This window comes from Lineus longissimus, chromosome 15 (genome assembly GCF_910592395.1).
Source record: "Lineus longissimus chromosome 15, tnLinLong1.2, whole genome shotgun sequence".
Taxonomy (NCBI): domain Eukaryota; kingdom Metazoa; phylum Nemertea; class Pilidiophora; order Heteronemertea; family Lineidae; genus Lineus; species Lineus longissimus.
The window spans coordinates 13235129-13257241 of NC_088322.1; the positions used below are offsets into that span (position 1 = coordinate 13235129).

Genomic DNA, 22113 nt, shown 5'->3' on the forward strand with positions numbered 1-22113 from the left:
GAAGTTGATGTCGAAGATGCGCGAAATTAGTGCGCAGACTTCGTGATCCACGGTTCGGAGAGAAAATCACCGACAACTACAACAAAAAACCAGGTTCGCAAAATGTCCTTGTTTATTTTCACATTTTGACAGTTGTTTAGAGTAACATATTGTGTTCAAAGGTCGGACTTGTTGACATCAAAATCTTTTTTTTCTTCATGAGATTAAAGTTATCACTTAAACAACCCTATTCAAAAAGTTATGGGGTGTTTTTATGTTGACATTTTGCTGTCAAAATTTTGTTTTTCGCACTGTCTTCACTCGACCGAGGTGATTGTGACTTTGTCTCTATTTCCTCTTTAGGTTGTTCTTGTGAGGTTTTCGTCCTCATCATCCGGAACTAATAAAATGTTTATCTGAAGAACTTAATCTTTTTCATGATTCCTTTTAACAGACCATGTCTCGGGAGAATGAAGACCAAAAGATGGAGGAGACGAACTTTGAGAGACGACAGGAGGGGGAGGGGAACAGCCATCCAGATCCACAAAAAGGGGGCAATTACTGTGATATAAGTGGGCAAAATAATAGCAATGCGGACCATGTCAGAATTGTCTCAAGTCGTAACAAAGAAGGAGACTCTAAGAAGTCTGAGAAAGACCACAAAACAGATACAAGCAAACAGAAGAGACGCCAGAAAGGAGACAGCCCTCCTGACATTCTTCAAGTTGAGGATGTGCCAACCAGGGCCTGGTTTGTCCTTGGGGCTTCTCTGCCTATCTTCATTGTGATCGTGTGGTACTTCTGGACTCCATATGTATTTATCCCTGCAGCTAAACTCTTCCAGAAGATCTACTACTTTTGTTATGGTAGGTCTACGTTTATATCCGAAATTTACTGCAGGGTTCCTATATTTGGGTCAAGAGAACTACAGTATAGTTCGCATATTGCCCAGCTAAAGAAATGTACTCGGAAGGAAACATTTAAAACAGTGCACACTAGGACAGGGGCCTTTTTCAGGACATTTGGCTCTTTGTCAATAACACATCTCTCCTGGGATCTGTTTACTTCAGCATTATGTATATCCTTTAGAGAATTGTGTTATTGACAAAGAGCTGAATGTCCTGAAAAAGGCCCCTGTGCACTGTAGAGTCACTGTATTGATGACACACCTATTGGGGCTGAACAATTCAGTTCTGGTGTGTAATTTGGATGTCCTGATCACACAAAGTTACATCAAATGAAATCATTTTAGCATCAACATCGTTGTGTCTTCTTGGCTGCTAGAGATGACCACTGTATTTCAATTGTTTCAGCTCTCTCCATGGCTGCTACAAGTCCATGCCCCAATTGGATCTGGCCGGATGAACTGAAAGTGGTCAACATCACGGACGGGCTAGATATCCAGCGATACGATGACATTGACCGGGAAATGTTCCTGTCTTTAATGGATAAAGGAGAACCTTTTGTCCTTTCTGGCATCATGAAAGGTAAGAGCAGTTAGCCTTCAGGGTGATGATTAAGATATTTTATAGAGCAGCCTCTAACATTTTTTGTGACATTGATCGATCTTTGGTGGAATATTCAGAAGACATGCTCAATGCTTAATTAACATGGTCCTAATTGGGAGTGATGTCTTTGGCATAAACGGCTTAACCTCATACCTAATCCTAATATTGCACCCCAGATGATACAGGGAAAACATTTTACAGTGTTTGCTATTTTGTTTCAGACTGGTCTGCCTTTGAGAAATACAATTGTGATTATTTCATCCAAAATTATCCTGATGCAGAATATCATGACTGGCAGGTAGGCTAACATCTGATTCTAAATGTTTTACTTCTGGTTGTTTGTCCTCATGGATGAATGAAAATTACAGTATAAAGCCAACACCACAGAATGCCTCTCTGTGGAAATCATCTTGACAAGACTTGGTGATCTTTTTCACAGCCCACAAAAATACACTTTTCAATACCTATTTGCACTGTGAGAAACAAACACTTTAATTTTAGTCTCATCTTTCCAGGCTGGTGAACAAGTCCCTATAGGCGACATCCCCAAGAGGCCAGGCTACAAAGGATATGAGTGTGCTGCTGGTTACCTCAGCATGGATATGTGGGAGTCGAGCAGGAAGTACACTTTGGTGAGTTCGTAGGAGTTATCGGTCGATGGGACTGTCCTTGATATGAGAGAGGTGTTCATCACACCCACACTCAGAGCAATCTCTAAGCCTCACCATTGGTACTTGTTGCCAAGTGGTCAACTGGCACTGTTTTCTAGGGTACTTTCGACCCAGGGCGAAGACATGTGAAGTGCCTTCATCTCATTACGACATTGATTTTGGAGGTGTTTATTGCTTAACTTGGAGAATTGGTAAACAGCTAAAAAGGAATCTCAATTTTGATTCTCATTCATAAGACCATGGCTTTTTCTTTCTCCAGGAGTGGCTGAGTCAATTGGAGACGCCATCGTTCATGACAGACTTCTTTGACTTTAAAACAATGAGATCAGATGTGACTGGATTTATTGGGACAATGCACACAGGGGTGTCCCCCCATCTTGATGAAATGTGTAGCTCCCTGGCTACGTTACAGGTATGTCTAAGCTAAGGAGGTATGTTTTGTTCGAGCTTTTGTCACAGGCAGGAATGGTGTTGGTTCAGGATGCTCGAGTTTGCGGTCGATACTGGCCAAGGATGCACTCTTTGATTCTACGAGATGAGAAGACAGGCTTAAGTAACACAGAAATTTACTACTTTCATACATCTCTTGCAGTTTTCTGGAGTGAAATATTGGTCTGTCTCGAGACCTGTCATTGAAGGTGGGAAGTTGGTCTGGAGCAAACCTTATACCTTCAAAGTCTATCCTGGTAAGTCTGCAGAATGTGTATGTGCCCTTAGTTGAATATATCTTGGTTTGTAAAACTGCGTGGAGTTTGGCTGATCGTGTGAGTTGACATATTTTTACTTGAGCTTTTGATCACGGGTAAAATAAGATGGCTACAGCTTGGATCGGGAGGAGTGGCTTGGGATAGGCATTGAAGTTTGAAGACTACTAGAGGCAGTACACACAGAATCTTTTTTGGTTCATCCTTGGTGCTGTTTTGGACTGGATGAGTTGAACGGTTCGTCAGTTCATAAAAACAACAATTACATAGAAAAATCTAGCCATTATTTCCTACCCCTTCATTGATTTCATCCCTTCTTCGTAGGCGACATCATGATCTGGTTCATGGGACAGCGGCACCACACAGAAATCGTCGAAGGCTGCTCTTTCAGTTTATCATTCCAAATAGACAAACCAGCTCCCATGACGTACTTCAAAGACCTTCAGCAGACAATAGCCAAGGCTGGCATGGAAGAGAGCGACAAATTTTTTGACGACATTGGGGCAGCAGAAGTTCGCTATATTTATGGTTGTGAGGTTGTCAATGAAGGTGCAGACTCATTTGTTACCCAGAATGTCAATCCGTCGAATATAGTGTCTTCTGAAGAGGCAACTTTGGGAAAATGAAAACTTATGTAAGAATTCATTTATGTGTAATATCGCAACAGAACTTGTGATACATGTATAAAGAACTGATGAGTGAATCGACAGTTATTTGAGACAAATGCTACTCACAACAAAAATATTATCATGACATTTCCTGTACATGTACATGTATTATGTACATGTAGTATTCAAGGCAATGCAGAGGTGTAACCATTTAATCTATGTATATATTTATCAGAACTATACTCAGTTGTTGGTGGTTTACTTGAAGTGAATGTTTTTTGTTAACAATATTTTCTAAGATTCAATTATGTACTTTTTGAAAAATATATTTTTCTAACAAAAATTCTGCTGGTTGTTCTTTACATGTACTTCATCTATTCTGCTCATGGAAAATCGACAAAGATCCTGCTATGATTTGAACCCATGACCTCCAGAATCCAGAGTGATGGCTTAGCTTGATCAGCTAGGGAAGGGGAGTTCCCAAATGCTCAGGCTTGTCGAGTTGAGGTCGTGACAGAAACTGCAGTCTTGTACACAGTGACTGGACAAAATCCTCCTCCTTATGAAGGACCTAAAGTGAGGACCCCACCGCCCATTGGTCATTGTTTAATCCTTCACAGCTTGAGCTCAAGCATGTGCACTGGTGCTCCATGAAATCACTGAGTGCCTCAAAGGAGACCAACAATAGTACGTCTCCCAAGGTTATCATGACCCATCAGTCCTCGTAAAGATATGTTAGCCAGTCCTCATGCACTGCACCATTAAATTCACCCATCGTCCTCAGTTGTTCTGTACTCTGACCTCCCACTTATCGTCCTGTTTCACTGTGGCATTTTCAGGTCCTAAGAAAGCAACTGAGCTTAGCTGTTTCTCTGGGACTAGATACCTGGAAAGTAAAATACAAAGGGGTCTTAGCTACATGTATGCTGGAATCAATCACATTATGGGTTAGGAACTCAAAGACAGAGGGACCAGGTAAGATGAACCTTGGTTTTACTACTTATAAGAAGAACTGAGCCAAGAATTCTAGTTCCTTGAAAGCCACACCTCATCCTAAAATACACTTCTGAATTCTCCCTGGACCCTGGCACTACAACATTGTGGCCAGCCCTGTAACCACTAGGCTATAAGGCTTGAATGCACTGCTGTTCGAGTCTGGTCTTTGTCATCTTGGTCAAGTTCGTATCATTTACTAAATAGTGCTGAGGAATGTCTTTATATCAGAGTGCGGACTGACATAACATGATTAGCTTTTTCTGAGATATGTCAGCAGGACTTACTTCTGAGCGACATTCATCAAATTTTTTCTATTCGCGTCAAATAAGCGTTCTCTTTGGATCTGCTTCATCTCGTCCGTGATCCCTGTCAGAAAGGTCACCATGCCCTTATCACCGGGGGCAACGGGCTGGTCGACCTCCTGGAACACCGCCAGCTTTGCTTCGTCAATGTCTTGCTCTGTGAATTTTCCCTCAGCTGCCCAAAGCGTGGACTCGTCGAACTTGGTTAGAGTGTTCAGTGAGTTGGGATCCCTGGAAATGGGAAGAAATTATGAAAACTTGAAGACACAGCTTATACATTGCTGATTTCCTCATTGAATGCACTGGATGTTGCACTGAAGGGAGATTGATTGCACCAGAAACTCAAACTAGTGCTCCTACACGCAGCACCAATAGCAGTGAGCGAAGTCTTGCCAGAGTGTCCCCTGCATGAAGCGTCCGGCCCTTAACCGATCTCAGGAAACTCGGTGTTAACGTCTGCTTCTTTACAATGCTCTTCAGACTCAACCGCTCAAACACCCAACAGTCCCCACACCTACCTGTATGAGTAAAAGCTCAGCAATCCCATCCTAGCAGCTGTAGCACCACCTCCATACGCACCACCTTTTTCTCGAATCTCGCGGTGTAGATATTTCGCCGTCAGTAGTCGGGCCAAGACTCGAAGACTAGCATAATCCTCGTGCACATATGGTACAGTCCGCACCGCTTTTCCCATAAAGTTTACTTGGAACGGGCACTCAAAATGTACACGGGATGGCGTAGGTTCGAAGTTTGTCACATCTCTCATGAAAAGTCCTGACAAATGTGGTTTACCCGGAAGTGATCGTAAGAAGTCCTCTGTGTGTTTTGTGACGTCTGACATACTTTCAGGGGAGGCATTCACAGCGCATCTGCAATAAACATTGATGCATAAGTTTATTGCAAACAAAAGTGCCACACCGCAAGCAGAATATGTACCCATCATATTAGCAAAGTATAAAATTTCATTTTATAAATTTCATTTAAAGGCTGTTGAACACTTATCATGGCAAAATAGGTAACCTGGACTTTCAGCACTAAAAATATACCTGATATTGTTGGAGTTCATGACATGTTCAGCTATCAGTTGCATTGACTTCACTACCGGAGTCAAATCGGTCATCTCGGCAATCTTCTTCATCAATAGCACCTGCTCCATTCCCCCGAGCTGCTCCTGCGCTTTTCCAAGAGGAACAAGATGGCTGCCAGCATGCGTGTTGGCGTAGTTGTGGCCGCTGTCTGATAAACCGGCAACGAGGTCAGCGGCGGTCATTCTGATTATTGTCATGAGGTGGTTCGTGTCAGACAGATCTAACCTAAAATGAGAGATTCAGTGTCACACTCATATTCAAAACACAGACGAGTAGTGTTCTTTTTGGGACAAAAGAATGTCCTGAAATGCTCTTTTGTTCATTTCAACCTCACTCCTAACAAGTTTTATGATTGTATCAATTAGGAAGGCATACCTCTTTGTAGAAAGGTACATGTATAGAGAATGCAAAATCTTCCCAGTGCCATATGGACAAGAAGAAGACGCCTAACCACACCACACCCTGCATGAAGACCTGGCCAGAGGACGTTTCCACAGCCCAAACTGTCACATCCGAAACACAAAGTTTAAGAATATGATGTGGCGATCACAAAACCGCTAAGAAGAAGATGCAGTGTGACTGCAGCATTTTCCCACTAGATGTCAACCATATACATGTATTGATCAGTGACCTTACCGATGAAATATTTCTCCCCATAAATGGAACATGTCCTCGACATTCCTGTCAAGACAATGTGACGATAACAGGATACCCTGAAAGGACAAAAGGAAAATATTCCAAGTTCAAAATGATGACAAAATAATGTGACCCGTTGAGTATTAAAACAGCCAGTTATCTTTGCCTGTTAGTGTTGCCCGAGTGAGCATTTGAGGAGCATTTTGCTTTGATTTGGGAGGCCAATTAGGGTCATCACCCTTTTGGCCACATCTTCGGCCAGCGATGAAACAACACAAGCCTCTATCAAAGGAAATACCAATGGAAACGAAATGAATTGCCCGAGGTCACAAGTGGGTGTCAGTTTACTGTAACATACAATGTTTGAATTTTGAGTCTAACACCTTTAGTACTGCTAGATACACTCCTCAAATATGGCTACTGTCAATCAATCCCCTTCTTCAACAACCATAGTTATCAGCAGAACGGACTCTTTATCTCCTCGAATTGAAAATCCTCACCTGTTCGTATGAATCAAGATTATTATGATTCATAGCCAGATGGTTGATGGCATACAGTCCACCAGTCTTCATGTCAATTTGTTGAGATAACTGCTTGAAGTCCATTTCACCAGCACCCATTCTGGAAGAAAAGACGTCATCAAGGTTGGAGAATGCGTCAAGTTTATCATGAGGCTAGGGGCCAGGTGCCATCACCTATAACGACTCCCAGTTTGTACAATTCATCAGTACTTGGCTGTGAACTCTTTAGATGTGCCCAACACACTCGGTAACCATTAGTTTGATCCAAATACTATAGACGGAAACACGTTGAATATCATTCGCCCCGTCAGATAAAAGTAAGCATTGTACAGCATTCTAAGGCTCTGACCAGGCCGGTGCAGGTGGAAAAGTGGCTTCCGCAGTGAAAGGTTTAAAAGATATTTGTGACTCGCTCTACCAAAACTAGGCGCTTGTCGCATCTGAACTCGACAGGTTGATACGGACTTGTTGTTCATTTCCCTATTGTAGACCTTTTGTGAAATCTATTACAAACTGATTTGGTCACATTTCACAAAAGGTCTACAATAGGGAAATGAACAACAAGTCCGTATCAACCTGTCAAGTTCAGATGCGACAAGCGCCTAGTTTTGGTAGAGCGGGTCACATTTTTGGGCAGGTGCTTGATCATAACTTACTTTGTGACGACATTAGTGAACAGTGTCACATACGGCTTCAGTTCCGATGGGAGGTCAAACGTGTCAACGATAGCTCGGAAATACGTCACTTCATTTGTAGGCTGTGGACAATACTGGATACATATAACGCCATCTGTGGAAGAAATGAGATAGGATTTTCGAGGGTGCATATCATGATGATACCATACCTATAATGTCCACGTAGACACTGTTGGAAAGGGAGTTCTGATTTCCTTTTTATTTGCACTCATATGAGCATTTCTTACAAGCCAACACAATTAGCCGCCAATTAATTTGGACTTCAGCCAAGTCACACCCTTGGACACAAACCTTTCAAAACCTGCAGCAAGTTTTTTTATAAAGACCAGTACAACACTCACCAGCATACACTATGTCCGTCTGTGAATGCTCCTTTACTCGGGTGATATCAGAAACTTTCAACGTCGGTAAACAACTGAGGTCCTCCGCTGCATTCTGTGCTTCCGCCAACTGTAAACCTTTACTAAAAATGTCCGCTTTGTCTTGCTCAGTCAAGGCCGATAACTTTTCATCAAGTTTCGTTTTTTCCTCCTCCTGTTTTCGCTTTTCGAAACCATCTTCGGGGCTCATGGTCAGGTAAAGCTTGTGAGGGTTGTCCTGAAATGTGTGACATGACTTTCAATGTGGCATAAAGCTCTGGGCCCAGTTGTTCAGACAAAGTTTTGTCACTAACGCTGGACTAACGCTAACTACCTGGAACGTATTTCACTAACGAGCAAAGCAAAACATTACGAACCTGGAAATTCTTCTTCACCCAGTCTTGAATGTATTTTGGGTTGTCTTTCATATTTTGTTTGAATCGTTCGAGTAATTTGTTGATCTGGAGCGTCTCGGCTGGGTCTCCATCATGGTTCCAGGCGCCCGCCAGGCCCTGAATGAAAGATACGAAATATCAATACACAAGAAAATTCTGTGAACAAAATTCCTGTCAAATATCGTAATAAGGCTTTTATAGGAAAAACAAAACAAAATTCTAATGCTGATTCACATTATACACACAGATGATTTTCTGTGTTCAAATAGTCGTAACCACATCATCAGTTCTCAGCTACAACACATCAGCTGTTGGTTGTAGGTACATGTATCTAAGGAAGTTCGCAATGACTTCATCTTTGGTGATGGTACCTGCAGACGACACTCCTGTAGGTTTCAGACATTTCAGATGACAACATCAAACAATGTGACCGTGAGGCTATGGGTTGGCTTCTATGCCAACGACTCATTTGATATGAACACGGTGATCACAATTACCCGCAACCTTGTACAACTTTCATAAAACCAAAATCTCTCTGCACACTCACCACAATCAGATTGAGTCCAAACTTTGGTGTCTGGTGCTTCATGCTCAGTTCTATCTTGTGCATCAACGCATCGATGCGCTCCTGCTCAATGCCATTTCTGGAAAATATTTCCCAACGAACGAAAATAAATATCACTATCATATCAGGGATTTAAAAGCAAATCAAAGAAATCATTTTTAAAACATTTCAACCACTTTCAACCACTGGCTACTGGCAACTGGCTGGTGGCAGATGCACAGAGTGAGCTTAGCTACATTTTAGGATTCTAATGGACGAAGAACAATCACCAATAGTACCAACAGCAGCCGATTCAATGGAAGTGTCCCTTACCAGCAGCTCTATGAAACACCCCACCACCTTGCAAACTTTAAACTGGGAGTCTCTCAAATAGAGGAGTAGGGAAGAGATCAGTAATAGAGATGACATTGACAGGAGATGTTACCCTACATGCACATCGCATGAAGGGTTTTTTAATTAGCTTTGAGAGACACACCATCACTGTGCAAGCATGAATAATGACTATAAACCAACAGAGTGGTTTTGATGGAGGAAAATCATAGGAGTGCAAATTGGTTTGATAGGAGGAAAAAGTTACCCTTCACCACAGCTACACTGCTGTAAAGCTAAGTGACAGTGTAAGAAAACGAAAAGAGGACTATGATTGCGTTATTCACAGAGACGCGAATGAAAAGAACGGAAGTGGATAGCATGATCAATTCTTTAACAGAATCTGATGAGGTGATATGGAGGATTTTGAAGCCTTCTTCTACTCACTGCACGACGCCATCAAAAGTAGCGTCAACAAGCCCACGCACCCGCTCCACCTCCTCCGACGCTACACCCGCCAAACCGACACAAAAGTACCCCTCCTTTTTGTTGCCATCGTGACTAAAACAGAGCAAAATAAACGGAGAAAATTGAAGCGAGGAAATTTTGAAGATGTTTCACTGGCCGAGACTTACGAGGCCACTCTTTTGAACGTTCCGTCAATTATTTCACGGACTAGCGGGACGTCTTTGTCGCCAACTCCCTGGAGGCCGACGGTGAAATAGCCTTCCTTTTGATTTCCATCATGGCTGAAACAAGAAATATTTGGAGAGGGGCTAATTTTAATTTTGATTAAGTTTAATTCTAAGGACTGTGAAAAGCTAGGAATACTACTTCTTTGAAACTATGTCTCAGTCATCCAGTGTGATTTACCTGCGTTTTCCAATATATTGACCAGGCCCAATATTATGGCAGACTAACATAGCTTATACCCACTTAGCAATGCGCACATCAAAAGACACACCAGTATGCTGAAGGGCAGCATCACTTACCCCACCACTGGCGTATAGTCTTTCCCAATATTGGACTCAAGTAATGTCTGATAGAATGGAGATGTCTCGCCCTGAACCAAGAGGGAACCTATCAAGCTAGCCACCGCTGTCTCATAGGGGTCGGTGATGCTGAATAAACGGAAAATGACATTAGAATAAGAATTCAGCAAACAACGTCAACATCATTGAGATAATGTGCTGCACTGTTTGTAAGAATTAGTGATGTAACTAACATGAGATGTAGGCAGATTGTAGCTCCTATACATGCTTTTAGAATTCATGTGAGGAAAATAATCCTAGGACAAGGACAGACAAAAGGTGAAAGTATTAATAATAATAATAAGAGTCCATTAACTGGCCGCTCAAAGCGCTTGACAGGCCTCTTTAAAAAGCAAATGTTTAAGTTGTCCCTTGAAAGATAACAGAGAGCTGCAGTTCCTAACAGTTGAAGGAAGTTTCTTCCACAGCTGAGGGGCTCCAATTGAAAATGCTCTACCACCGACTGACATGACATAGGCCTTGATGGTATTGATGGACCACCAGGCTTGATTGATATTATGAATTCAAGGGAGCAAAGTAAAAACCGAGGAATCATTGCATGGGTGTATAATTAAAGTCAACCTGTTGTTTTGAAAGAAATCTACGGTGGCCAATTCCACAAAACACGGAGTGGATTGGAAAATTTGGAAGAAACGAAGATATCCTCACAAAACTACCCATTTGATATAAACTTACTCTCCTAATAAATATGCTACACCAGTTGTTGTCTGTTTGTTAAAGTCTGGTGCAAACGGGTCTGGCTGACACGTGATGTGGACCTCTCGCTGAAATGTACATTAGAACAATATTGTAAGAAGTTTTGTTCGGCTTGAGTTTGAGAAGTCACTCTTAATTCTTCAGTATGATGTTATGCACTTGTGAATTTTTCTGTTGGTACATAAAGATATCGATGGAGGCGACTATAGCCCATGGCCATGCAATTAGAACAGAGAAAAATTGCAATTTCATGATTTCAACTCTTCAAGCTGGTCAAGAGCTTTTCTATTCTCTGAACTTACCCCCTCTGTCCATTTGTTTTCATTCGGTACGGCTGTGTTTGGTTGCATCTTCTCATAGTGTTGGAGTACGGCGGAGTTTATACGCTCGAGATGCACTTCTAGAGGAAAGTCCCCATAAGTGAAAAATCTGAAAGGGAAAGTTAGGAACAGAACTGAAACTGATGTTTATGGATAACGCCAATAAGCAATCGCAATTTCCTAATTTTCTTGTCTGAGGGGTTCTTACAGTGGGTAAACCTGTAGTACTATTAAACTCCTATTTAAAGTTAAGTCAAGTGGTTTAAAGCCTTACTTTAACAACGGTACATAAAGTGTCATCAGAATTGACACTTTATATCAACCCTGGTCTATCCCGAAAGCTTTTAGTGACACAAATTACTTGTGACCTTGTACAAATCACTTTACTTCCAAGATTGCTATGAATTTTAAATGAAAGGACACCAAGTATAGAACCTAGCTTACTTTGAATTGCTTGGGTGGTAGTGCCTGGCATGGAACTCCTTTAGCTGGTCCCAAGTCAAGTCAGGGATGCAGATCGGGTCACCGCCAGATACCACAGAGTAGGTGTGACTAGGGAAGAGCTTGTTCTGTAGAGACTGAGCGTAATGGTACTGGGGATTCGACTGAAGAAGAAACGTTGAAAAAAACTCATCAGCTTCTTCGACTAATTCAATTTAATCCGAAGTCATTAACATGTGAAGTCTTCTTTTTTTTGATCGAGTGCATATTCCTGTAAGTCGAGTTCCACCCCCACTCCTAGTTAAACTCAGAATGGGAGAGGGGACATCCTCTCACCACCCCTTCTCACAAAAGAGAACTGTACAGAATGTTTCATTTTGCTCAACAGCCTATGAAGAAATCTTTTGGTGTCTTCATTTCGTTCAAGCGGTCGCTAAAGACATGGCTGTTTGAGAGACATTTTGTAGGGTAGGCGCTTTGAACATGTTTAAACAGTGGAAAGGCGCCCCATAAAAATCTGTAAATGTAAAAATCTCTTTATGTATGTATAGATACTTATAACTTCTTTCCGCAATAGCTTCAAACTGGCTGTGACTATACTGACTGTGACTACTTACAAAGACGCCCTTCATCTCGTTAAACACCACTCCTTTGAATATGATTGGTGAAGTCGAGTCAGTGTTGTCCTCGTGTTCCAGTCTCCAGCCTTCTTGTCTGTAACAAAAAGAACAAAATAACGCTGATGCCAACTATTTACAATTTTCACAATCAGCAGTGGCAGCGCACTTCAAGAAGCTCTTTCCAATACTAAACATGAAGCTACTGAAAAACATTTTGAATTCAATTTCTGAACATTTTTTTAGGCTTTTCCTTTGCAAATGGTCACAAAACCAAAAAATTTCGCACGAAGAAATTACCTGAAATCTTCCTCTCGAAGCCTTGGGTTAAATACAGCGTCCAAATAGACCGACATTAAATTTTCATAATCCTGTGAGTTCTGTGTGGAGAATGGATACATGGTCCAGTCACTCCCTGAAAGAAGGGAACATAAGGTTTACAAAATGTGACCAGAAGATTGGGGGGGGGGGGGGGGAGGACAAACTATGCTTGTGAGATAAAACTTAACAACAAACACAAATTTTAAAGTTTGGGACCTCAAGAAGTGTCCATAGTCATCACTGCTGCTTACCTGTGAAAGCATTCATGAATGTCGCCAATGACCTGTTCAGCATTTTGAAGAAGGGGTCCCTGACTGGATACTCCTGTGATCCACAGAGAGTGGTGTGCTCCAAAATATGGGGAACACCTGTACTATCCATTGGAGTCGTCCGAAAAGCAACACTGGAATAAAGGAACACCAGGTGAGACCTCCTTGAAGAGTGAATACATATAGTGCAGTTATTATATCTTCCGATCACGCTGATCATGCCACATTTTAGATTGCATTTCAAGTGATGTTGGATTGCAATTGCATTTCGAGCATTTTTTTAAAAGAACAGTCATGCCTATTTTGTGGGTTAGATTCAGAGTCAGACTGTGTGTACAAGTTTTCAAACAATCCTGTGTTCATAAGTTTGTTATTATCCTGCTGGTTGATACCCCTAAACTTCTAACCGATTCTCATTTACCTGAAGGCATTGTTAGAGTCCTGTCTAGCCAAGTGCAGATGTTGTGCTCCAGTTTTCTCATGTGTGAGTCTAACAGTTGTCAAGTGGAGCTCAGGAACAGATGCAACCTTTTCTACAACATATCCATGGAGTTTGTCTCCCTGTTTATACTTCTGTAGGGTCTCTTCAACAACAGACACCTTTCCCTTGGAGCAAAGTTTTCTAAAAAAGTTTAATTTTGAATATAGTAATATAAAATGATTGTTTTTGGCATCACTGGCTTGTCTCGGGTGCCTCAGGGCCCCAGTGAGAATGTCCAGGCAGAACAGCCCAGGCAGGGAACCATCTTCTCATGACCTACTCAAAAGATGGCCCTCACGACATGCGATGGCGCCTAGTCTAGGATGTCTACCCACACTGTCACAGGCCAAGGCACTAGCCTAGGATATTAAACTGTTAAAACAACCAACCAATGTTCACATTTAACAGCTCAAGCTGTCAGTACCACCCTATCGTACTCACCTATAATGAAAGGAAATTTAAATACATTACATTGTACATTTAATTTACAATCCTTTGCCCCTTGATGTCACATCACTTAGGTGGCAAAGATATTTCTCAGCTGCGCATTATTGGGATGGTCACGCATTATTTCTCAGCAGCCTACTTATTACTCCATCTCCTCGACTCCTGAGTACAGCTTCGGCCTTCTTATAAATCTTGAGGAAATCATCATGTAGGCTAGCCTATATAGGCCTACGTTCTGGATTAGCCACGGTCATGGACTAACGATGAATAGGTGACTTGGCAACTGGAATGGTGAGTCAGGATTCAGTTGAAGTTGCTTTATGAGAATCAGAAGGCCCAATGCTTTTTTGAGGGACACCCTGCCTAGTCCGAACGCCGGTGAACGATGAACCTTTCTTTCCTTCAGAATAATTTCATAAATAAATAAACACTGGCTGCCTACCTGCCAGGAAAACCTAAACCTTTCCTGAGAAACGGCCTGTAATGGTTTAGAAGTCTAAACATTATGTCAACAACTAATTTCTGTTGACAACGAAGGAAAATATGATGAAATCACAAGTTTTTATGCTGGAAAACTATCACATTTTCCACATGTCCATAAAAGCGGAAGTTGAAGACAAACAGAGAACATCACCAGAACATTTTTCTGACTGACCAATTTTTTTGGCCAATAAAGCCTAAAATATGTCTGTTCACGCCTATATGATGGATAAACCTCAAGTTTTAATAATTCTAGTAAACGATTATTGAACATTTGTACATTTTGATAGCGATTTGTAAGAATTTTTCTTTTTTGGTTTTCCTAGAATAGCATTCCGCGACGTTACTATTTATAGCTCACAAGGTCATTTGAATAAGATATTGATGACGTTTTAGTCACGTGACAGTCGGACATCGACACTTATTTCTCCGCATTTGAGTTTATTTCAAAGTCAATTATCTTTGACCCTGCATTGTTTTTAGTATGAATGATAGCTAGAGTCAGAGAGAGAAATATTCAGAACAATTAGGCCTATGTATATTTCCAACACTCGGACATGTGCCAGATTGAATCTGACTGCCCTAGTTAGAAAGCCTGACGAAACCGCATGTTTGTCCGACATTGCCTGTAATTCAGCGATGGGGAAATAGAGGGCAGCAGCTGTAGTGACCTCATTATCGCGGAATGCTATTGCGGTTGTTTCGGGCAGGGTCTATTCTAAAGACCGACTTGACAGACCTCGTTTTTTGGCTCTCATTTTTTTATTAGTGGAGATTTTCATGAAATTTTAGTACCTTAATTTTGAGGAATTAAAAGTCTGTAATTCTCAGAATTCTAAATAAGACAAAACAGACCAACTTCAGAGGCAAATTAATTAATCACTACAGCAGTTTCTCCCATGGGTACGTCTTGTATACGTTCCATGTAGTACTGCTTGTATTGTACGCGCCGGTCACCGATCCAAAGGTTGACCGCGCTCGACGTTGCTTAACTTCCACTCTGGGGCCAACGCGCCAACCACTGGGCCATAAAGGAATTCCCTCATAGCCGGCGGGTTAAGCCGTGCCATATACCTGGGGGTACTGTACATCATTCCCCCTTCGGACAGAGATGGATCGTCCGCGATCCTACTTAGCGCTTCATGCGTCTCAGTACCGAACTACAAATCCAGAGCTCGCGTCGAACTACAAATCCAGAGCTCTGGCAGACCATCGCGTGGGAAGGTCTGCCAGATGTATTGTACGCGCCGGTCACCGATCCAAAGGTTGACCGCGCTCGACGTTGCTTAACTTCCACTCTGGGGCCAACGCGCCAACCACTGGGCCATAAAGGAATTCCCTCATGGCCGGCGGGTTAAGCCGTGCCATATACCTGGGGATACTGTACACTGCTGGTCCACGGCAGGGGAGCGTGGGATGGGAGGAAAGATTGTCGTTTGAATTGACCAGAACCTGGCTACACTGCCGTCTTGCCCACACGATGTGAGAGCCGATGTGACTGACGGATATATAAACAACTTGATAGATATAGTGGGTTAAGATAAACCGCATGATTAAACCAGGTTCATACTTGCTTTGACTTGATGAATGACGGATCTGCGGGAGCTGGTTCAGGGGTTCCAGCTGTAAATCGTCCAACGCCCGCCCTAAAAACGGGCGATATTTTAAATTTTACGCAAATGCCTAGTTCCAATTTCTTAGCTTAGATGGCGGTACCTGACAGTGACGAAGACTTGTGACGATGTGACACTAAATGCATAAGGATTGACCGTGGCCCAATATTGTTTATATGCTGGGGAGGACCATGTTCTTCAGAAATGACTTCTGCCAATGAGACAGTAGACCGGCCTGGCCCTTCCCTCTAATGGATGCTCCTTTTCGCTATACTTGGTGCGCCTTGTCCCCAACTGTGTGCCATTGCTCTGATCTGCAGGGTGTGTCAGGTTCGCATGGTGCCCCATGTCGCTTCTGATGTGCCCTCCCCCTTCATAACGCATCATGGCAGTGTTGCTATTTAGTGTACCAAGTCCATGCCCCTTTACTAGGCGTACTCTGTCTGATGGATGTCGCTCTCCCAACAAAGTGACCATGTTTCTACAGGGTGGATGTATCATGTCTATCCAGGGTGTGATATGGCGCTGCAAAGTTGCACTATGTCTCGTTTGGATGTACTTCCTCGACATGGTGTATCGTCTCTGCTGGATGTGCCATGTCTCTACCGGATGTGCTCTTTCTCTTCTCGATGACTGAGCCATCCCCAGACACAGTGCACCATGTTTCTGTACAAGGTGTGCATCTACAGGGTGTAACATGTCTCCTCCTGATGTGCCTTCTCTCCACGCAGGTTGTTCCATATGACGCCCGATCTTACACATCCAGATCAGAGTCTCTATTTGAAAAAAGTGCAAACTGTCCCCAACACCATTTGTCGTTTAGTGCCATTGGTATTCATATTTAGGACAAGTATTTCAAAAGTTCCAAAATCAGATTTTTTCAAGGTCAGATTAGTGGATTACTGATAACTGTACAATAGGCTTGCCAGTTATGATATTACTGATATATGATAAGGTTATCAATTGTTTTAAATGGGTCTCACCATATGATTTTCATCTAACTCTGACAGAGTGTCCAACCACAGGTATAATAGGTCTTTACCAATTAGCAGTGTCCTAAAGCACTTGATGTGACAATGGTCTATGACCCGGGACTTTGTGTTTCTCGTATGAATCTTATGCCATCATATCTTGTGGGAATGGCTTGTTAAAAGTTCGCGAATTATTCTGTGTTTACAATCTATTTCAGGAAAATGGGAGAGGAGATTCCTAAGACGATCTGGGATGTCCCGACACCCGCCTTTCTGGTTGACCTCGACATTGTGAAGAAAAACTGTGACAACATGATCGAAAAGTGTAAGAAGATGGGAGTTACGTTGAGGCCTCACATGAAAACACATAAAACGCTGTAAGTCTTTGTATTATTTTGTAGAGATGCTGCACGTACCAGTAATCAATAGCATTCCGCGAAGATGACGTCACTGCAGCTGCTGCCCTCTATTTCCCCATCGCTGAATTACAGGCGATGTCGGACAAACATGCGGTTTCGTCATGGATTCAGGCTTTCTGACTAGGGCAGTTAGATTCAATCTGGCACATGTCCGAGTGTTGGAAATACTACATAATTGTTCTGAATATTTCTCTATCTGACTCTATGGTATCATTCATGCTAAAAACAATGCAGGGTCAAAGATAATTGACTTTGAAATAAGCTCAAATGCGTAGAAAGAAATAAGTGTCGATGTCCGACTGTCACGTGACTAAAACGTCATCAATATCTCTTGCAAATGACATTGTGCGCTATAAATAGTAACTTTGCGGGATGCTATTTGATTTATCCATCTGGGCAGTGGTACAAGACCAGCCTTTGACTATCAGTTTACCCATTTGACCATGTTGAAACTGAAGTAGATGTAAGCTTAGTAACGTTTTATGCACATTGATATGCAACAGCGAAAGAGATTCGTATGAATGTAAATTTCATATATTCACTCATAAATTTTCAATCAGACAGACAAGACCGGTGAAAAATCTTGACTCCAATTTTATTTTCAGTGAAGGTGCTTTGCTGATGACGGGGGGAACCAAGCGATGCATTGTCGTATCAACACTCCAGGAAGCAGAGTTTTATGCAGAGAATGGATTTGAAGACATCTTGCTTGGAGTCATCTTCATTGAAAATAAACTAAAAAGGTAAGGATTTGACTGTTTTCATCATAAATTCTTTAGATTTGGTTCTGATCCTCACTTTTTCAACGTGTTCAAAGGACACAATGATCTCTCTGTGCCTCTTTTATTCATGACGAAATAGGCATGATGGTTTTCTAATGTAAACACATTTTCTCCAGATGCCAAGCATTAGCCAACAAATTGGAAGAATTCCATCTGATGATCGACAGTCCCCAGAATTTAGAATGCCTGGAGAGGAATCCCTTAGAAGGTGGAAAAAATTGGTCAGTCTTTCTGAAGATTGATTGTGGTTATAAGCGTTGTAAGTAATATTGATACCACATATGGTCTTCATATACAGTACATACTTGTTAGTAGCAATAGCTGAATTGTGAACTAAACTATTAGTATTCGGAACAATGAGGAGAATTATCACAACTTATGTCCTTATATCTACCTTGCAAGGACTCAAGAGGACAGTTGGGCCTCCTGGAACCCCGGTTTGGTTCTTACTTACAGTCCAAGACACAAGTGACATCCGTCCTGCTTCGCGCAATGCGCGCCGAGCTGCATGCCAATTATGAACCAGTGATGTGCTATCTCTCTATGTTTCACGTATATTACTGCGACTTTGGCCCTGACGCGCCAAAGTTACGATTTACAGGATGTCAATTGTGATTTGGACTGTATCTGAAAAAGGCTACACTTGTGTCCTTCATAGATGTCATCTCTGTATATTTCCAAGGTGGCATGCCATGGGATAGCCCAGAAACCATCAAATTTGCCGAACAAATATCACAATCGCCTGCAGTCAAATTGAAAGGATTGTATACACATTGTGGGGCCACCTATGATTCTGCGTCTGCAGAGGAGATTAAAGAGAAGAGTAACATGTTTGCCGAGAGGATGGCATCTGTGTCCAATGCGTAAGTAACGAGAATGCTGCTTGTCAAGAAATTGTGATTTTTAGTTCACACCCCCCTGAGCTGGTCAAAGTGCAATTCAGTTGTGAATCGGTCTCCTTATCCTCCGATATTGTTAAATGAAGTGATGTAAATTCAAATTCAAATTCAAAGCAGTTTATTGAGCCAGATATATAGGTTTAGAAAATACAATAAACTGGTGTGGGATAGAGAGAAGAAGCAGAGGAGGGTAAAACAGGCAGGGATCTGTCTTAGGAAATGTACCCTGACCATCAGCGTGCGGATGTGATGTGACTACAAAAAAAAAAAAAAAAAAAAAAAAAAAAAAAAAAAAAAAACGCGAGTTGGCTGCCGCATGCATAACTCCTAATGTTGTTTCATAGTTTCGCTCTCATCTCCAGGTTGAAGGCTAAAGGCATCGAGTTCTCTGCATTTGGTATTGGATCCACGCCCACTGCCTCACAGACTGGGGACAAGGTTGCAAGTCTTATCAATGAGATGCATCCTGGGAATTATATTTTCAAAGGTGGGAGTTCGCTTTTTCATCTCGGAAAACACGTGTTTGGCCCAATGGATCAGAGAGCTAGTTTATTTGGCTTGTGCTTATTTCTTAACATCCCTTTGGTGAAGATTATGTATAGAGTTCATGAAGTCAATTGTAACATGTCACTTTAAGACCCAAAAATTCATTTCCAAAAAGTAGACTTCATAGGACTGTTTCCTTGTTTATAGGTTATGAAATTTTCTTCAGATATGGAGCAAGTTTTGATTGGAGGGTCAACCATTGATGAGATCGCCTGTCGTCTGGCCACCCGTGTGATTGGTCACTATCCCCATGACCAGAGGATGTGTACTGACTGTGGCTTCACCGCTCTGACTCGCCAGGGCGAGAACTCCATGCCAGGAGGTTTTGTGCACATTCAGGGAGAGCCCAACTTAAAGTAAGTCAGTCAAAAAGTAAGTTCAGAGCCTTCCTGGCGACATTGAGGGGCCAATGTGGATCAGTGGCTCAGATTTTCGGCTAGCAATCAAAGAGTTCCCTCATTCCATGCCCACAGGCAGGTGTCCTTGTCTTACTTTCCTTATACTTCACTCAAAGGAATTCTTTATGGATACAGGTCAGAAATGCTCTGGCTGTAGTGCGGATTAGGCGGCTTGTCCGAGTTCTCCTGACTGGTTTTAAGACTATGATCAAGTTTGAAATCTGATGATAACCAACGACAACAGGCCGATAGGTTGCTTATATCTGTATAGGGCATCCTTTAAGCTTCATCTCATTTCAGGTTCACCGACATGAGCCAAGAAGTTGGTTACGTACATCCAATAGAGGGCTCTATCGACTATGAGAAATACCCAATCAACAGCTTGCTGTTCTTTCATCCTTACCATGTAAGCATTAAAAAGCTCTCTATTATTGACACCTTTAACTGACAAGTGATGTCCTTGATAATCTGTGATTCGTTCGAGCTGTTTAATTTATTTCCCAAAAACAATAAGTTTTTGAGTGGGCCAATGACATACTGACCTGTCTTGATCTATTCTATTCAAGTGAGATGTCTGTGGCCTGAAGAATGAATGCCGATTCAAGAGCTGTCTGTTGAAATAAAACACTTTTTGCTGTTAGGCGCAGGGCACATTAGTGGTGCTGTATTGATCAAGGTTGGGCAGAAGCTTTCGAATTCATATTTCTTTCTCTTCTTTTCAGTCATGTGCCACTGCCTGTTGTCATCGTGTCTATTACGTTCACTCGGGTGAGAAGATTGTCGACATCTGGAAGCCAGTGGCGGGATGGTAGATTGAAGGGAATGATAACTGAGGACCATTTTAACACCTGCTGACCACCTGATATAGCATTGCGCCAGCTTACATATCAGACAGTTGGTCAGGAATTAGCTTTGATTGTTAATTGACACTAGTCTACATGGATGTTGGCAATTGATGTATAGTACCCCCAGGTATATGGCACGGCTTAACCCGCCGGCCATAAGGGAATTCCTTTATGGCCCAGTGGTTGGCGCGTTGGCCCCAGAGTGGAAGTTAAGCAACGTTGAGCGCGGTCAACCTTTGGATCGGTGACCGGCGCGTACAATACATCTGGCAGACCTTCCCACGCGATGCGAGCTCTGGATTTGTATTTCGGTACTGAGACGCATGAAGCACTAAGTAGGATCGCGGACGATCCATCTCTGTCCGAAGGGGGGAATGATGTATAGTACCCCCAGGTATATGGCACGGCTTAACCCGCCGGCCATAAGGGAATTCCTTTATGGCCCAGTGGTTGGCGCGTTGGCCCCAGAGTGGAAGTTAAGCAACGTTGAGCGCGGTCAACCTTTGGATCGGTGGCCGGCGCGTACAATACAGCAATCGGCCTACTTTTTCAAACTACATGTAGTCTGTGATACCTGATGGGAACAAATATGCGGCTAAATTTACTTCGAAATAAAATTGCAAAATAAAAATACTGTTGCTTGGTTCATTCATCATGTTCATGTGCTCGCGGCAGAATGGTTCTCTTTTACAGAAACTTTTGTCCCAAGTCGTTTATGCATTCATACTTGGACGGATGGATTCTGGCATCTTTACCAAGGTATAAAAGGATTAAAAAACCATGAGAAGACGAGATAATTCTAAAGGCTTGGCTTTGACCTTACTTTTGAGATGGGCCATTCCTGATGATCTATCCACCTTTGGCACTTGGACTATTCTCTTTTCTGTCACACCCCTTGAAGAAAGACTGTCCCTGGTGATGCCCTAGATATATATCCAGCACCCTTAGCTATTAAAATGCACTTAGTATTTGGACAGATTCTGGATGCTTGGGTTGGATGGTCTTGGTTCAGACTGGGGCCATGGCTGATGACCCTTCTCCATTATTGTGACCATCTTCCCTGCGGAACCCCTCGGAGACTAGGAGACAATGTTCCTGATGACGCTCTAGATAGAGATGGTATCCTGGAGAATTGGTCTCCTGAGCTCCGAGCATTACGAGACAAGTTCAGAGCACATTC

The 22113-nt window shown here is 42.4% G+C and overlaps 3 protein-coding genes across 8 annotated transcripts; 2 read left to right on the forward strand and 1 right to left on the reverse strand.

Moving 5' to 3' along the window:
• The first annotated feature begins 67 nt into the window (after positions 1-67).
• Positions 68-3488, forward strand: LOC135499618 (uncharacterized). Its single transcript, XM_064790494.1, has 8 exons — positions 68-93; positions 434-845; positions 1293-1466; positions 1709-1785; positions 2003-2119; positions 2418-2570; positions 2751-2844; positions 3187-3488. Exons 2-8 carry the CDS (start codon positions 437-439, stop codon positions 3486-3488), a joined length of 1326 nt encoding a protein of 441 aa, XP_064646564.1. The 5' UTR covers positions 68-93; positions 434-436.
• On the reverse strand, positions 3478-14573 carry LOC135499617 (presequence protease, mitochondrial-like). Of its 2 annotated transcripts, none has more exons than XM_064790492.1 (20): positions 14423-14573; positions 13474-13674; positions 13035-13186; positions 12763-12877; positions 12463-12559; positions 11849-12009; positions 11387-11513; positions 11064-11152; positions 10329-10457; positions 9784-9897; positions 9010-9106; positions 8445-8579; positions 8050-8305; positions 7670-7802; positions 6993-7113; positions 6493-6569; positions 5815-6081; positions 5287-5637; positions 4751-4999; positions 3478-4356 (listed from the first exon to the last, which is right to left on the reverse strand). In XM_064790492.1, the coding sequence occupies exons 1-20, from the start codon at positions 14482-14484 to the stop codon at positions 4251-4253; spliced, it is 3039 nt and encodes a 1012-aa protein (XP_064646562.1). In that variant the 5' UTR covers positions 14485-14573; the 3' UTR covers positions 3478-4250. The 2 variants fall into 2 exon arrangements, with proteins under 2 accessions (XP_064646562.1, XP_064646563.1); XM_064790493.1 differs by lacking the exon at positions 9784-9897 and adding an exon at positions 9972-10085.
• A 772-nt stretch (positions 14574-15345) lies between these two features.
• LOC135499575 (D-serine dehydratase-like) lies at positions 15346-21553 on the forward strand. 5 transcript variants are annotated; one of them, XM_064790435.1, is made up of 9 exons: positions 15346-15363; positions 17263-17421; positions 18069-18206; positions 18362-18504; positions 18928-19108; positions 19507-19631; positions 19857-20046; positions 20389-20494; positions 20811-21553. In XM_064790435.1, exons 2-9 carry the CDS (start codon positions 17267-17269, stop codon positions 20898-20900), a joined length of 1128 nt encoding a protein of 375 aa, XP_064646505.1. In that variant the 5' UTR covers positions 15346-15363; positions 17263-17266; the 3' UTR covers positions 20901-21553. The 5 variants fall into 5 exon arrangements, with proteins under 5 accessions (XP_064646505.1, XP_064646502.1, XP_064646503.1 ...); XM_064790432.1 differs by lacking the exon at positions 15346-15363 and adding an exon at positions 17016-17098; XM_064790433.1 differs by lacking the exon at positions 15346-15363 and adding an exon at positions 17089-17107.
• Positions 21554-22113: the final 560 nt, after the last annotated feature.

What these genes read in the sequence shown, in the direction of transcription:
- LOC135499575 (XM_064790435.1), top strand. Translation starts at nt 17,267, where the DNA reads ATGGGAGAGGAGATTCCTAAGACGATCTGGGATGTCCCGACACCCGCC. An exon ending in ATGAAAACACATAAAACGCT is followed by an intron (nt 17,422 to 18,068) that starts GTAAGTCTTTGT and finishes TTTTATTTTCAG; the next exon opens with TGAAGGTGCTTTGCTGATGA. An exon ending in ATGGCATCTGTGTCCAATGC is followed by an intron (nt 19,109 to 19,506) that starts GTAAGTAACGAG and finishes TCTCATCTCCAG; the next exon opens with GTTGAAGGCTAAAGGCATCG.
- LOC135499618 (XM_064790494.1), top strand. Translation starts at nt 437, where the DNA reads ATGTCTCGGGAGAATGAAGACCAAAAGATGGAGGAGACGAACTTTGAG. An exon ending in GATCTACTACTTTTGTTATG is followed by an intron (nt 846 to 1,292) that starts GTAGGTCTACGT and finishes CAATTGTTTCAG; the next exon opens with CTCTCTCCATGGCTGCTACA. An exon ending in CAGAATATCATGACTGGCAG is followed by an intron (nt 1,786 to 2,002) that starts GTAGGCTAACAT and finishes TCATCTTTCCAG; the next exon opens with GCTGGTGAACAAGTCCCTAT.
- LOC135499617 (XM_064790492.1), bottom strand. Translation starts at nt 14,484, where the DNA reads ATGTTTAGACTTCTAAACCATTACAGGCCGTTTCTCAGGAAAGGTTTA. An exon ending in GGTTTAGGTTTTCCTGGCAG is followed by an intron (nt 13,675 to 14,422) that starts GTAGGCAGCCAG and finishes AAACTTTTTTAG; the next exon opens with AAAACTTTGCTCCAAGGGAA. An exon ending in GACGGACATAGTGTATGCTG is followed by an intron (nt 7,803 to 8,049) that starts GTGAGTGTTGTA and finishes TTTCTTCCACAG; the next exon opens with ATGGCGTTATATGTATCCAG.